The sequence below is a fragment of the Lactuca serriola genome, chromosome 4, assembly GCF_051521515.1.
Source record: "Lactuca serriola cultivar US96UC23 chromosome 4, Lser_US96UC23_V15, whole genome shotgun sequence".
NCBI lineage: Eukaryota > Viridiplantae > Streptophyta > Magnoliopsida > Asterales > Asteraceae > Lactuca > Lactuca serriola.
Window position 1 is genome coordinate 79,752,579 of NC_136411.1, and position 17,262 is coordinate 79,769,840.

At 29.9% G+C, this 17,262-nt stretch overlaps 1 protein-coding gene across 1 annotated transcript; it reads left to right on the forward strand.

Moving 5' to 3' along the window:
* The first annotated feature begins 682 nt into the window (after positions 1–682).
* LOC145098541 (uncharacterized) lies at positions 683–1,363 on the forward strand. The gene has a single exon (XM_079036173.1). The coding sequence runs from the start codon at positions 683–685 to the stop codon at positions 1,361–1,363; it is 681 nt and encodes a 226-aa protein (XP_078892299.1).
* The last annotated feature ends 15,899 nt before the right edge of the window (positions 1,364–17,262 follow it).

Below are 17,262 nucleotides of genomic sequence, written 5' to 3' on the forward strand. Positions count from 1 at the left end.
AATTAGCAAGTATATAGTAAGACATTCATAAATATAAAAGTTCAATAAAAACTATTCAATTTATCAAAAATAAATACCTAACCACAAGTAAGATGATTTACTTTTCTTTATTTAAAATTTTTCTCTTCTAGCTTCATACATAAAAGACAATGACTGACTGAATTGATAAGAAGGTCTATGTATACACCATAACATAACTATTTTATTTTAAAAAATATCTAGATGGTATTTTCCATTAAGGATACATAGATAAAAGACAACGACTGAAAAAAAATCATTGGATATTTTAATAAGATAAAATAAAAACCATAATAATAAATACAAATTTAAAATATGAGTATGCATTAGTCTAGTAGATACTTGTTTAGATATTATGCATATTAGGCCAACCGGTGTGGGTATCACGAATACGTCCGTGGTCTAGTTGGCCACGAACCACGGACGTGCACACCGTCCCGGTGGTTCGTGGTCGACCGTGGTCGTTGCAAAATGTGCTCGGGACAACGAAATGAAACGAAAATTGCTATTGGTCGAATATTTTGAGCCGTTAAACGGCTATTTTGTGGCCGTTCCTTTTTTTTTTTTTTTTTCAAACTCAATTATAAAAACTCAATTACAAAACTCAATACCAAAACACATATACATTCTACACTCAATTACACCTATGGATCCCTCGATAAATATGGAATTTTTAAAAAGTTTTGACTCGGATGACGACGTAGAATTCGTCGAGACATTCTTCAATGTTGTGCAACACGTTCACGCCGAAGAAAGTTCGAATGCAGCGCGTACAAGGACGGTCGTCAATCGTGATCGCCAAGCCGCACACGACTTATTGGTACGTGATTACTTTGCCGATAATTGTCTTTATAATGACGACTCGTTCGAACGTCGTTTTCGTTTGAATAAAGCTATATTTTTACGTATTAGTAATGCTTTAGAATCTCGTTATGATTTTTTCAAACAAAAACCCGACGCTAGAGGAAGAATGGGTTTTAGTAGTATACAAAAATGTGCGGCTGCTCTTAGGTATTTGGGATACGGTATAGCATTTGATGCATCTGACGAATACTTGAAAATATCCGAGATGACCGCGGTTGAATGTGTAGATTGGTTTTCTGCATGTGTTTATGAGGTTTTTCACGAAGAATATTTGCGTAAACCTACTCAACGTGATATTGAGAGATTATATTCGGCTCATGAAGAGAGGCATGGATTTCCCGGTATGCTTGGCAGTCTAGATTGTACGCATGTGGCTTGGGAAAAATGTCCAACTGCATGGCGTGGTCAGTTCACTCGAGGAGATATAGGTGAACCAACTATCATCCTAGAAGCTGTTGCATCTCAAGATTTGTGGATATGACATGCTTTTTTTGGAGTAGCGGGGTCCAACAACGACCTTAATGTTCTTGGTCAGTCTCCACTTTTCAACGATATTTGGACCGGCAAAGCACCTGATATGACGTTCACGGTAAACGGGCACGCGTACAAATATGGTTACTACCTTGGTGATGGGATATACCCGGATTATTCTACATTGATGAAGGCATACTCAGTTCCTCGAAGTGAAAAAGTAAAATTGTTTACAAAAAAACAGGAATCAGCGAGAAAGGATATCGAGAGGGCATTTGGAGTCCTTAAGCAAACATGGCATGTAGTGAAATATGCTACACGACTTTGGGATAAAGAAAGAATTAAGCGAATGGTCCTAGCATGTATTATAATGCATAATATGATTATTGAAAATGAAGGTCGAGCGATTTGCACGTATGATCCGAACGACGTTGTCGTTCCAATTGAGGAGTTCATACCCGAAACGAATGCTTTTTTGGAGCGAGTTGTCGAAATCCATAACAGTGAAACGTGTTTCAATCTTCGAGAAGATGTCGCGGAACATTTGTATCAACATAACATGAACGACGATTAGGATTTTTATATGTATGTTTGTTCGTTTTCTTATTAATGTAATGTTTGTTTTCTAGATTAACTAAGTAATGTAGTTTAAAATTGTTATTTTATTTTTATAATTAATGAAAAAATAGTTTTAAAAAAATAAATGCTTTTTACTTTTAAAAATTGTAATTTTATTTTAATTTTTGGATTAAAAAAAAAGTAATGTTATTGTATTTTTGAATTAAAAAAAAAAGTTATTTTATTGTATTTTTGAATTAAAAAAAAATAAAAATAATGATGTGGAGTGGTGTGTTAGTGGTAAGTATCCCATGTTAGTGGTAATGGAATGTGGTGCTGATGTGGCACCCACCACATATGTGGTATGTGGTGGGTATAACGGATGGTCTTATGAAAAAATCTCTATATGTATATTGTATAGTGATGACTGATGAGGTGTGTAATTGGCATCGGGTACTTGGCTCCGTGAATGGGGCGGATCCATGAAACAGACGGTTGGAGTTCCCGTGAAGTGTTTGTGTTTTTTTTGGCTCACTCGGTGTCACCGTCCAACCATTACTCACTATTTGTAGCTTTCCTTAGATGCCAGTAATTACAGCCATGGCTTTTAAGTTGTATCGTACAAAAATTTGATGTCCCTTTTGGACTCATTTTATGACCATCAATTGACAAAATAAATAAAAGTGCAATTACGTGTGCAAAAAGTTAGTAAAGTAACATTCATTAAAGTAAAATGATGAAAAATAGGAGTACGAGTATCACACAATAACCTATTTCTTGAGTTTATTATAAAACTAGATTATAAACTGTGTAAAACGTAGGGAATATATAAAAGAATATATATATATATATATATATATATATATATATATATATATATATATATATATATATATATAAAGTTATAAAAAACTGACACAATATCAAGATGGTTTTTTAAATATAGATAAATGGTTGTTATAATTGAATGAAAATTGTTACCTGTAGAACAACAAACTTAATTTGTTTCTACTTATTGAATACAAACATGTAGGCAGAGTTTAAAAAGATTTATACTATGCACGATAATTGTCCTTCATGTGCTAACTATTAGATGTGTGAAGAAAGAAAACTCATTCATTTCATATGTAGAATTTTTTTTATAATAACTATTAATAATGTCTATACATATTTAATTGCAGTATATTTAAGTAAAAAATTGATAAATTGATGATGATTTATGAATCAATTAAGTGAATATAAAAACTACATCCTTATTATTCGAAAAAGGAATAATACATTGCTATTTTTCAAAAACAACAAAAGCAATCAAGATATATACTACTGAATAAAATAACATTCACCACCACTAAAAAAATCGAAACACATTGGTATTATTTATAAATATAAATGACATAATTTTCTCATAGAAAACGAAGTAGATGCATTAATAGCTTAAAATGAATTTATTAAATGACAAAAATTAATATTATAAAACGAAATAAAACAACAGTTTTTGAAGTTTTGTCTTATTAAATCCTTCAGTACATATATTAACAAAAATTAATATTATAAAACGAAATAAAACATGATTCAATCAAAAACTAATATAAAATAGTAATATCTTTATTAGAAAAAACAATAGTTTTCGAATGCAATTTAAAATATATACTATCACATATTTCAACTTGGCATAGTCACTATTTCAAAATTTGAACGAAATGAGAATACTACATGAGAATGATGTGTCGGAACGACATACTCAATCGTATTTTCTTTAAAGAAATAAAATAGATTGTTTCGATAATCCCTCCATTCATTTACACCGGCATTGTAATTACTAACATCTACTTTAACCTATTGATTCTGAATGAAAACACAAATAGCCCACAAACGATCTCCACTTATAGAAAAATATCTTAATTTTCCTTTAAACTGATAAGCCTCGTATACGATTTGAAATAATTAATAACAAAAGATGCATATAAAATAAAAGTTATATTTTAAATGTTAATAAAATTTTAAAATAACCAACCTATATTAAACTAATATATATATATATATATATATATATATATATATATATATATATATATATATGTATGTATGTCTTCATGAGAATCAAGTTTTCTTGGAAAGCGAAACTTTGGACTCCGTGTTTTTGTCCTTAACAAGTTTTTGGGGAGTGAAAGAAGTTGGAGTTTGAAGGTCGGAAATTACGATTCGAATCTGATTGTGCGAAAATTGTATTTGAAAGCTTGAGGACAAAATCAGATTTCGTTGGGAAGATAGGATTTCATATGCGAAAGTTTGAGGCTATATGCAAATGGTCAAAAGTTTGGAATTCACAATGTGGTTCCATGGACAAAGGCTAATAACGAAAAAAAAATTTCGTATGGAAAATGCGATTTTTGTATGAGAAGTGATATTTTCGTATGGGAAGTGAGATTTACGCATTTGGTTGAACATTTGCCTCTGATAACGAATCTTTCACTTTTGATAGCGAAACTTTCTCAAAGAACATTTTCTTCATCTCATTTTTGTTTCTTCTCTTTTCTTTTGGTCTGATTCTCCAGAAAATAGAAAAACACAAAAAGATTTTCTTCTTTGTTCTTTGTTCTTTGAAGCCTCAGAAAACCCCGAAAATCCCGAATTTTACATTTGAATCATTAAGGAGTTACTGTTCACATTCAGTGTTCGCATGCCTTCACTTTCGACATCTCTTCTGAACCATTCATAGTTTCGACATCCTCATCCCTGAGAAAAATTTCAAGATTTTTCTTCAAGGGGGGTGTTGTATGTTCAAGGAGAGTATTGGATGTTCGAGATGGGAGTGTTCTTTGTTCAAGGGGGAGTTCAAATTTTCAGATATATGTACTTTGTTGGTGACATTTTTCAGATTTTTTCCTCTCCCTTAGACATTCTCGGGTACTAATGATTATCACACTTTTAGGGGGAGAATGCCATTGGAGAAAAATGTGTTCCTCGTCAGAACCAACATTTAGGGGGGAGAATGTTGAGTCAATAAATATTGTATCTGATGATGTGACATTTCTAAGTGTGAAGACATAGACATTCTCTATATCGAAGGTAAGGGTCTTTTGAGATCTATGTATTTCAATGTGCATTTTCGAGTTGTACTATAAATAGTGTTGTAGTCTTAAATGTTAGGAGAGAGAGAATTCTTTCACTTACTATTTTTGTACACTTAGAATCTTAGATTACCTTCCAGACATCAATGGAGCTTAAACATAATTATTTACGTTTGGTGTTCTTACAATTACCATTTGATTCTTGTTGATTGCTCTTAGTTCCGTAATGTCATTTTCTATGGGATCCTACAATACTTAATTTCAAAGGATGTATAAATTGATTATATATTATTTCCTATTAAATCAACATAAAAGTGTAATAAGATCATACCAAAATATTTTAAAATCATATCAAAATTAACCGGATTCTTATGACATAGTAATTAAAAAAAATCATAATCATCCTAATATATAAAAATAACACTTTTGTAATTAGTGTCAATTCCAAAGATAGTTAATTTCTTTTTTCTTAAAATTAATTAAAATTATAATATATATATATATATATATATATATATATATATATATATATATATATATATATATATATATATATATATAATTATACCAAAAATATTCAAGATCCCAACAAACTTAATAAGGAATTTACAATATTTGAATTAAAAAATGATATTATACCAAATTTAATTAGAATCTTAACATATCTCTCAAATTATAATCAAATAATATTGATAAAATAGAAGTTAAATTATTTAAAAATTTGTACATTGTTATGATATTTTCAAATTCAATTTCTCAAACAAAAATATATTTTCAAAACATCATATGCAAACCTGTTGAAAATGAGGGTTTGAATAATTAAAAATTTCATAAAACCCAAAATGTATTTAAATGATAAAAATTCTAACCAAAATACGAATAGTATGAAACAAAGTCATTAAAAACCAAACCGAAAAACCAAATAGTATGTAAACATAATATGAAATCAATAGTCCTCAAATCACCCAACTACTCAAACAAAATCATAAAAATCATATATTATTTTTCATGCTTTGGAATTAAAAGTTTTGGCTTATCTTCTCCAGAAGTACGATCTGCTAATAAAACGTTAAGTGAATCGGATTTTGACGCCTATATTTGTAGTACATAGAAATATGTTAGTTGATCAACTGAAATATAAAAAACGAAATTTAATAAGTGTAGTATTCTTCATAGAAGAATGTTACCTAATTGATGTTATTTTTTTTTTCAATTTAGAAATGATTGCATTATCATCGGTGAACTTTGAGATTGCATAATGATCAACTATGTTCTTCAAATTATCATGTGAAATTTGAATTTTGAAAGTCAACTTTTTATCAAAAAATACATTCAAAGCAAATGGATAAATCTTCATATTACCCTCCTAAAAAATGAACGATTATATAAATAGGTAGACAAAAAGTAAAAATTAGTTTTATTTAAATGAAGTTAATATCGATAACCTCATTAAACTTTTGAAACAACTCTTGCGGTTTTTTTCAGAAGTTTCTTTGCATCACGATCAAATAACGTAAGTGACACCACACCGATAAAGTCTTGTACACTAATGGTGATTTTGAAACTAAAACCATTGATATACACACATTCAGTAATATAAAATTAGAAGATTTAACCAAAGATTATAACAAAGTTTGTGATAATGATACGATGAATTCAAACAATACAGAAAAGATGATTCATAATGAAGGGGCAATAATTTCATGGACTTACTTGAGCTATTAAACTTCTGTTGATAGGAATAGGAATGTTGGTATCCCAACTACAATGAGTTGATCGGATGATTAAATTGAAAAAACAGAGTTGGACAGGGGATATATAAAAAGTGATAAATCGCAAAAAGATGATATTCAGGAAACGATTTGTTGACGATTATATACATCTGTAATCTTTATCAAGTTAACAAAAAATGGGTAATTATTGGTCTGGTTTTAGGAGATAAAGATGGAAATTCTTTAAATGTAAATTTATCTACCGATTTGTTAAGGGGTTTTAATTTACCTATTTAATCTGTGGATTTATATGCATATTTTTAGGGAGGGTAACATCTGATAGGTAGGATATGATTTAATATTTTAGTTATGGAATATATATATCTTGTTTGAATTAACTTTTACTTCATTCATTAAATCAAATTCATCATAAACGAGGTTAAAGGTTATGATTATTAAACTGATAATTTTATGGGATTTGATATAATATCTATTATGAAAATTAAACGAGTATTAAAGATAATACCAAAAGTTACTTTTAGACATGGTAACGATTGATGGAAAAAAAGTTTTTACCAAAATTTTGGTAGGTAATGTCACAAAGTGATCTAAGGGTTGAAAATTTATTATCAAAATAAAATCAATGGCCCTGATTGTTTAAGACGATGTCATAAGGTTTCTCTTTTAATAATATTTAAAGACTACGAGAATCATGATCATGTGTTGCTTGTTAATAAAATCATATAATTAAAAATATTAAGAAATTTTATGTTATTTAAAATAACACATGACTGACATGAGCTTTTGAATAGTAGTAGAAATTGAAATTTAATTTCGGTAAATTAGCAGTGAACATCTTGAAAATTAATGTAGAATATATATATATATATATATATATATATATATATATATATATATATATATATATATATATATATATAAGCAAGATCAATGGAGAACTAAATTGAGGAGAGAACCAACAAACTTTATATCTACAATGAATTTAGTTATCAAATTCAAATGTGCATATATATATATATATATATATATATATATATATATATATATATATATATATATATATATATATATAAGAATTGAAAAAAAAATTATAAGTTTTTACATATAAACCTTTTTTTGAAAATATATATACATGAAAAAATATGAATATACACTAAAAATGCATTTTTTTGATTTTTTTTTAATTTTATTTTCGAAATATAGGGTATATTTTCATATATTTGAAAAAAAGCATTATTTTTTATTTTTTTAATCAACAAAGATATTCCTTACATTTTGAAATTAATATGTAAAAAAAGAATTTTTCAAAAAAAAATGCATTTAATGCATATTTATATATATATATTTTTTGTGTATATACATATTTTTAAAAGACATGTGCATATGCACATGCATATTTTTTAAAAACATTTTTAATGCTTCTATATGTCTGAATAAGAGTAAGCATATACATATGCATATAAATAAATATATACATATACATAAAAATAAATATATGCATAAGGCAGTTAAATAAATATTATTATTATGCATATACATATGCATAAAAATAAGTATATGACATATACATATTTATAAGTATATGCATATGCATATGAATAAGTGTATGGATATGCATATGCATATGCATAATAATAATTATATGCTGATATACATATAAATAAGATATGCATAATAATAAGTATATGCATATAAATAAGATATGTATATGAATAAGATAAACATAATAATAAGTATATGCATATGCATATGCATAAGTATAAGTATATGCATATGTATATGCATATGCATATCTGTAAGAATAAGTATAAGCATATAGATAAGAAGATACATAAGCATATGCATAGGCATTAGAATAAGTATATGCATCTGCATATAAATAAGTATATGAATATGCATAAGAATAAATATATACATATGCATATACATATAGATATGCATATGCATATACTTATTCATATGCATACGAATAACTATCTGAATATACATATATGTAAGAATAAGTATAAAATATATGCATATGCATATGTATATACATATGCATATGCATATACATTGTTACTAACTCGTTTGAGTGAGGCCAAGCTTTAGCAAAAAGCAATTTTTTATTTTATATTTTCATATTCTATTTAAAAAAAAAGGAGACGGTCTCGCAAAACACATATAGATTTTGTTGTGAAAAAAAATCACAACTTTGTTTACATTACAAAAGAATAAAACAAAAAGAAATATATATATATATATATATATATATATATATATATATATATATATATATATAAACATGAAGGGACATGGGTATAATGGGAAAAAGATTAATAATCAATATATGTTTTATCAGATTACCAAGAAGAATATTAATAGATAACACTCAAAGTAGTCAAATCCCAACTAAATGTCATATGAATGCTAAACCAACAAAACATCCTCTTATTTCTAAAAATAAATATAAGGCTTGCTATATAGGAACTAAGAAAAAAAAAGAGATTATAAGACACGGAAAAAAATGACTAATCAACTTTAAGTGTCAATCATCTTTTTCAATCCACATACAAACTTACTTAGACCTATCAACATGAAAACATGACAAAAAAACTCTCGTCATGATAGAACTATGGAATACCAATAATGTAAAAAAGGATATGATCATAAGATGTGAAAAAACCCCAACAAAATAGGAATTTTTATGAATTCATATGAGCCTAATTTAATAACATATACAAGAAGAGAATCACCAAAATCAATCCCAGAAGCAGCTATTATCAACACGAAAATGACCCTATCAGGTGTGAAGTGATCACGTGTCATTTTTCTGAATATGTCAGTTACATAATGAGATTTACGGTCTTTGAATATTTGAAAATTTTGATTACTTAGAGCTTCGAAATCAGGCGATTAATCAAGAAAATTCATATCAAGTGATTACTTACAAGTGGGCTCGGAAGTAAACACTTCCAGGCAAAATCAAGAAAATTCATATTAGGTGATTAATCATAGAAATACAAACAAATTTGTGTGTGAACATAGGTGTAGGTAGGAGAAAGGGTCAATAAGTATCGAAAAATTTCAAGATAGTTGCAAACGAACAAATAGATAAAGGATAAGTTTACTTCTAAAGAACAGGTGATAAAACTATGAAAAAACTCATAGAGGAATTAAAACAAACACTTGGAGGGAGTAAAAATAAACAAAAGAAACCAATAAAGAAACCGGAAAGTTGTGCATAAGAACAACATAATTCATCTAATTGCTTAATGGATAATGATTTTGAAGGTTTATGTGAAACGATTAGTAAAAAAAAACAATGCATCATTCAAATGCATAAGATTTGTTTTCTTAAATTTTACTTCAAATTACTAAGTTTTCAATTGCTATAATTGAACAATGATTTAGTAATTAGTTTGATGATCACAAAACATGGAATTATGAATAATTTGAGTAATTTCAATGAAAACAAATCAATCCTAAACCTTAGAAGAAAGAAAAGAGATCAGATCAATAAAACCTAATGTCAACCCAACAAATACATAAAACAAAATGTTGTTTCATCTCGTTTAGATTTACATAAACATCAAAAAATGTATTGAACTTATTCAAGTCTTGTTGGCAGCCATGTCCGTGTATCGATAAGAAAAATCTTCCGGATTTGTCGGGTTTTCTAGTGGACGTACCCCTTGGTTTTGATAGTGAATGTTTTCGGAGTCGGTTCCAAAATTTAATGATGATTTTGAATCAGTTAATGATGATTCGGTTTCTGAAAATGAAACTAGGATTGTTGATTCTAAGAATGTAGAGAAAACCCAAGTAGATGAAGAAGATGAGGTAGTTACAGAATTGGTTATAAAGAGTGTGGATTGGGGGAGGCGTTGTAATATGCATTCTGGGAAATGAGTGAGAGATGAAGAGTACCTAATTTATAAACATGGATGTTGCCCTTATGTCTAAGCTTCAAAGATTCAAAAATGTTTGTTTTTCGAAAAAAAATAATAATAAACTTATGCATCTGGTAGATGCACGGTTCATTGGTTCACTCCCTAAGAGAGAGTTTGATGTTAAACTTCATTACACACACAAACAAACAAACATACATGCATACACACACACACACTAGATGTGTACCCGCGCTAAACGGCAACGAATAATAGCTCGTTTGTCGAATAGTTTCTTATGGAGAAATAATTATAGATTTTATAATTAATATTATGTAATAAAAAAATTATTACTTTTAAATAAAATATTTATGTTTATATCTTATATTTATATTGTCTGAAATCTCTCTCTCTCTCTCTCTCCCTCGATATCTCAGTCCCTTGTGATTTGATTTCTCATTCTTGAGTATCGTTAGCGAAGCACTGAAATGTTGGAAGGAACCATCAAGATAAGGATTAAGCGTCGAAGTTATGCTCTTTGTTTTCCAAGTCATTAGAAAATCGAGTAAGTTTTAATTTTTCTTAAGTATAAATTCATATGAAAGTATAAATGAGATTAATGAAGGATCTAGTTATTAGTTACTAGAGTCGATAGTTATTAATCTGTAATAATATTATAAGTTAATATGTGCTTTGCGTGTCTGCTCGCAGTTGAACCGCATTTTGATGTTCAACTAACTACCAAATGAGTTACACTAACACATTTATTACGTTAGTTGTATCTATATATGGGTTGATCCTGCATGACCCTGACAAGGGAAATGGTCCATATTTAGAATGATCACTAGAAGAGAAAATGGTAAAAAATGATCATGAATGACCCTATAAGGGGAAATGATCAATATGTCATGAGTTATCATGTAAGGAAAACTGATAGTATTGGTAGTAATATTATGTGTTAGAATCCGCGTATTACGTGATTATGTAAATTTATACGTTATTTGAAGGTATATGGTTAATATAATGAGTGAGTTTTGTGTAGACTCACTAAGCATTTTCGCTTACCTGTTGTTTATTAATTTTTTCAGGATTATCAAAGAAGAACCCAACTTGACTGCAACAACATCCACATTAAAATTTTAAAACTACTTTGAAAATATAAAGTCTTTCGTTGTTTACTTTCAATGACAATGCTTTATGTAACACTGGAAAGGAATGATTTTTATAAATGATATTTTATTATCAACTTTTAATTGGGACCAAACAAATCTTTTATCCTTTTGTAATTAGGGTGTTACATATCTCCTTCAATGCTTACTTGAGCTTTAATGGTGAAATCGTAAAGGGTGATGAAATCCTAGTTCTTATATGCTTTCATGGAAGGAAATTCTTAATGATGTGTTGTAATAAGCTTAGTGATTATGATTCAAGTGGCATATATACAAATCATGGTTAATCTCTTAAATTTTGAGAAGATGGGTTCAAGCCCTATTTTTGGTAAATGATGATATAAGTGAAATTATATCTTCATTGATCAAGATACATACATGATTTAGACGTGAATCATTATGAGTTTTGATGAAGGAATTAATTTGTGGGGTTAAGTCATGTGTAAATGACTTTTACCTTGAGTTATGGTACTTGAATTGGTGAATTGATTAATATGATAGAGCTAAGTGTTGGATTAGGTGTCTAAGCACATAACTGTTATTGGCATGCACTTGACCCGAGAGTAGCATGATCCATTTGGGTTGCATGACATCGAAACACTTTGAATAGACTTTTGTGAGATGAGGATATTTATGATTTATTAATATATTATAATTTCTAATATATTAATATGAAATCATATTATTTAATTAGTATTGATCAAGAATTAGTTTGAAATTAATTTTGTGACCAAAATAGACTAATTAAATAAATGAGGATTGATTTCGTAAATCATTCATTGTTATAAAGTGGGCTTATGATCCATAGTTCTTCATGTTGGGCTAAACCCATGGATACTCCATGGAGGTTAAAACCCATGGATCATGAGGAATATGGAAAGTCATGAGTTACATGGTGTAACCCTAATGTGCACACTATATAAAGAAGCCTCATACTAGCAAAATCGGCACATAAGATACACAAGTGAGGGCTAGCCGATTTGGTACAATATAATCTTCTCTCAAGTTATTCCAATTGTTGGTGGTTTTATGTGATTCCATTTGAGGTGAAACACTTGGGGCACTAAGTTCTTAAAGGTCCAAGGCCTCTAACTACAACAAAAGGTATGTCATCTAACTTGTTTTATTACCCAAGTATCAATGTTTTGTATGCTAGTTAGGGTAATACCTTGGAAAGTTCAATCTTACATGTATAATAGAGAAAACATAGATCCAAGGTATTTAGGGTTGCATGTACGCCTTAGGAGTGTTAGAATGCTCAAAACCCGACAGTGGTATCAGAGACTAGGCTTGTTTTCAATTATACTTGATGCTACTTGCTTGGAAACGCTTTAAAAATCAATTTTCTATTGTTCTGGACAGTGGACTCATCGAGTCGACTGGGGGACTCGCTGAGTCCAAGCACAAACTCATCCAACCGCCGAGTTGGTGCCCCAGAATGTAGTTTTTCAAGTTTTTTTGGTTGGAATTGGACTAGGATCATTACCCTAAACTGTTTTTGAACTTATAAACTTGTTTTTGATGTGGTAATGATCTTGCTTATCCAATTTATAAGATAATTGTCAAAGTTTCATGTTTTGTATTAGTTTATATGGTTAGGCTAATTACATAAAATTTGTTTGATGTGAATTGTCTTGTTCTTATGAGTTTAATTTAGATCATAGACAAATTGTTTGATTTTCTTGTTAGAATTTTGATCTAAATGATTTTGATGAATTCCATAACTTTTCCTCAAGTTATGGAAAATGAAAAGTTTTCTTTTAAAGAGATCATTAAACTCATAGGTTATGAACTTGAAGAGTCTTTTTCCCATAAATGGTTTTATGAACTCCATAACTTGTCCTCAAGTTATGGAATGTTAAAAGTCTTTTCACTAAAATCTTTATTAAACTCATAAGTTATGGATTCCAAAAGGTTTTGATAATTACATAAATTGCCCTCAAGTTTTGGAATTTGTAGATGTAAAAGTCTAACTTTTGAAACATTTAATTCTAAACCCCTAGAATTTTAAAGTTTAAAATTCTACCCTTATACTATTATAATATTATAGGTTTAATATATATATATATATATATATATATATATATATATATATATATATATAAGAACAAATTAAGTCAGTCTTACCGTTAGTAGGCCTCATTCACGAATCCGGTCTATAAGCGGGGTATAAGGTTACTGCCTATAAAATGGCAGTTTAATGAGTGTCCACTCTCACCCACCGCTTCCTTGACTGGTGGAGGGTCATTAGCCGAACGGGTAGGATAGGACTCTAATTCTCCCTTCATTAAAAGTATAATGATAAATATAAAGTAACTAAATGCTTATAAATTCCCAATCTTAGTTACTTAGGAAAATGTGAATATGGTACTAACCCATGAAATTGCACTTTTCACCTTGTTAAGCTGCTAGTGGAGCGTGTATGGTTAACCGACACACTAATCTGGATTGACAGAGCGTGGAAAAGGGTAGTTTGATATTAATCATAGATCAATGGAGCGTGTGTTTTTAGTTGGCACATTGATTAGGTGGTTGTAACATTGGGTGTACCAAGCTAATTTGCATGGTTATTCACACCTTGTTTGTGATCCTCAACATCCCAGTCACAAACTTGAAGGGCACAATCGATATTTAAACATGTCATTGAATTGTTCAATGAATCTCAAAGGATCTAGGAGTTTCAATTCACTTAAAACCTAAAACTCTTTTTCGTTTTTCGTGGTGGAAATTGGTAAATCGTCATTTACCTATGTTTAAATATTTTCAGTTTGGATTACGACATCCCTCTTCCAAATTGTAAAATATTGTGTTGGTTCCTAGCCTTAATATTTCATTTGGGTGCTATATTAAGGACTTAAATCAACTAACTTGAATTTCTCCCATTGTAAATGTCTAGTTCAGACAATTGTGGTGTTCCCAAATCCTTTGGAACAAGCTTTCCTCTTGAAGATGATGTCCAACGGTTGGATCGTGGGAGTCATACTTCACTTCCTCCACCTCCTCCAATAATTCTACATAACCCACAAGTTCAAGGTTACTCAAGCCCTACTTGCAATGAAACATCAAGATGGAAGGCCTGTGTGTACTCACGTCTTGGAGATGAAGTCACTTATTGACAGGCTGAGAGTATTGAGTGTCGTTGTCTCGAGGAAGTTGGCGGTTGACTTGGTTCTTCATTCACTTCCTGAGTCATATAGTGAGTTCATTAAGGACTACTATGTGACAAACCACGACATGACCCTTATTGATCTTACCTATTTGCTTGTTGCTGTTGAATTAACAATGATGTGGAGCACTGTAAAGCAAATTTGATGGGAAGATCTACTCCCCAAACTTCCATGGACTTTGACAATGGAAACATTAGAAGTATAGAAAAGATTTCTCTTTCCAACGGAAAGAGAAAGGCTAAGTCTGAGATTGTTCTATGTACCATTCCCAAAGAGCCCATATGTTTCTGTTGCCAAGAAAAGGTTACGAAGCTGCCCTGACTACCTGAAAGATCTGAGAAAAGGTAGAATCGAAAAGTTTGACTCTGCTTCAGGTAAGTATACTATCTAACTCTATTAAGTTTCTAGTTGTTGATTCTTAATACATGATGTGACAAGGTTGCATTTTGATGTTTTGTAGGATCATGCAAAGGGAAGGATGATTAAAGGAAGAGTATGATGAATCTGATCGCGAAGATGGATTTCAATCACATGGTTCTAAGATCGGATTTTTGAGTTGTTGCTTAAGAGTTATGATAGATTTCTAGGAAATATATAATAACATAGTTTTCATTTGTAATTGCATTGTAAGGAAAAGTTTTTTCCGTATTTTATAAAAACAGATAAAATTTTGTTTTATTTTAATATCTCCTTGCAGTGGCATTTGTGAAAGATTGATGTTTGTATGTTTCTATGTTAGCAATATGAATTTGATTCTTTCGTTTGTGGTAGTGTCAAGGATTTTCCAAATAAGGAAAGATTCTCATCACCCAAATTTCAATTGGACAGAAACTTGGAATCGTGCAAGTTGTATTGCATGATGAATGAGAATTTTCATCTTTGGTAAATTAAGACTGATTCCTTGTTCACATGTATATGTGAGTCAATTGAAGGACTAGGGGATCGGGTACACTAGGTGTGCGCTGGTCAACAATCCACCACAAAGATCAATAAGACTATTCGTCATGATTTACTAAAATTTAGTAAACATGGTTATGCTTACAAGTTTGAGTATAATTTTGAAACATTGGAAAAGGTTCATTGTATGGCAGGACGAATAAGAAGAATCAAATTAGGCAGAAAGATAAAATTTTCTCCAATTTGAAAATATGGGAGAGTACTTTAGTATCGTGTTTTATGATCATCTTAATTATTATGGAAAACCATATCACAATTGATCCTCTAAGGAAATCTTAGTGCATTCTTATGGCTAAGAAGATGATTCATGAACTGTTTAAATGGTTGAATCAAAAAGGTGAATCATACTTTGTCCCAAAACAAGTCTTAGAGTCATCCTCCAAGATTGTAACCTTAAGTGACATAATCTTAAGAAAGGTTTGAAACACTTATCAAATGTAGAGTAAAAGTTTTCTGATCTTGTACATTTAAAATTGGTAAGTTGTGATGTTTTTTTGGATAAAACAAAGACCAACTAAGGCCAATTGTGTGAAGTGTTTGTCTTGATAAGAACCCACACTAACTCTTGAATATTTGATTTGTCAAGGAGTGATTCATACCAAGAGTATCTTACATGTCAAGAGGACAGTGGGAGTCTTAAAGATCTTGACAACTTTCAAGAACTGATCGAGAATAAACCTATTGTTTATCACTAGCACACGACTTGAGGTTTATAGCCTATCGTGTTGACATATTCTTATTTCTGCGTCCATTCCAATTAAATTTGACTATGCATGTGAGTTCTGTGAGTTCTCAATTGTTTTCATAACTACTTGGAAGCAATGACAGGCCCTTGTGCTGCCAGATGGCAAGAAATTAAGATTGAACAAGTATGGTCCATATGAGTTTGGATTTGTCACTAAGTGTCATAAGGTTTCTCTCCGATTCATGAAAATAATAGTGAGAAAACGCTTTCACTAAGTAGATTTTAAGGAGATAGCAATTGTGATATTTTCATTTTCGAATTCGATTATGATTACCACATCCCTTTTTATAATTCAAATTGTGAGAAATGGCAAAAGGGCTGAGCATTTGAGGGTTATTGCTATAAGTTCTTAAATTGTTTAGACACACATGTGAGCTATCTAAGGAAAGGTGTTTGATAAGCCAAGATAAAGTCTTATGAAAGAATCTCATATCATAAATCTGAACTTTGGTAAGAAAGTCAACAAAGTGTTGATTTCTAGAAGTCCAGCTGATTTTTGAGTACGTGTCAAAGCTAGTAGTGTAACACCCATAAATTTACGCCAAAGTTAAACTTTTAATACTAACAAAAGAGTCAAATAGTATTTGTTTTTACAAAACATTTCCAATTCATTTATCATCAGAGTGTCCCAAAATAGATC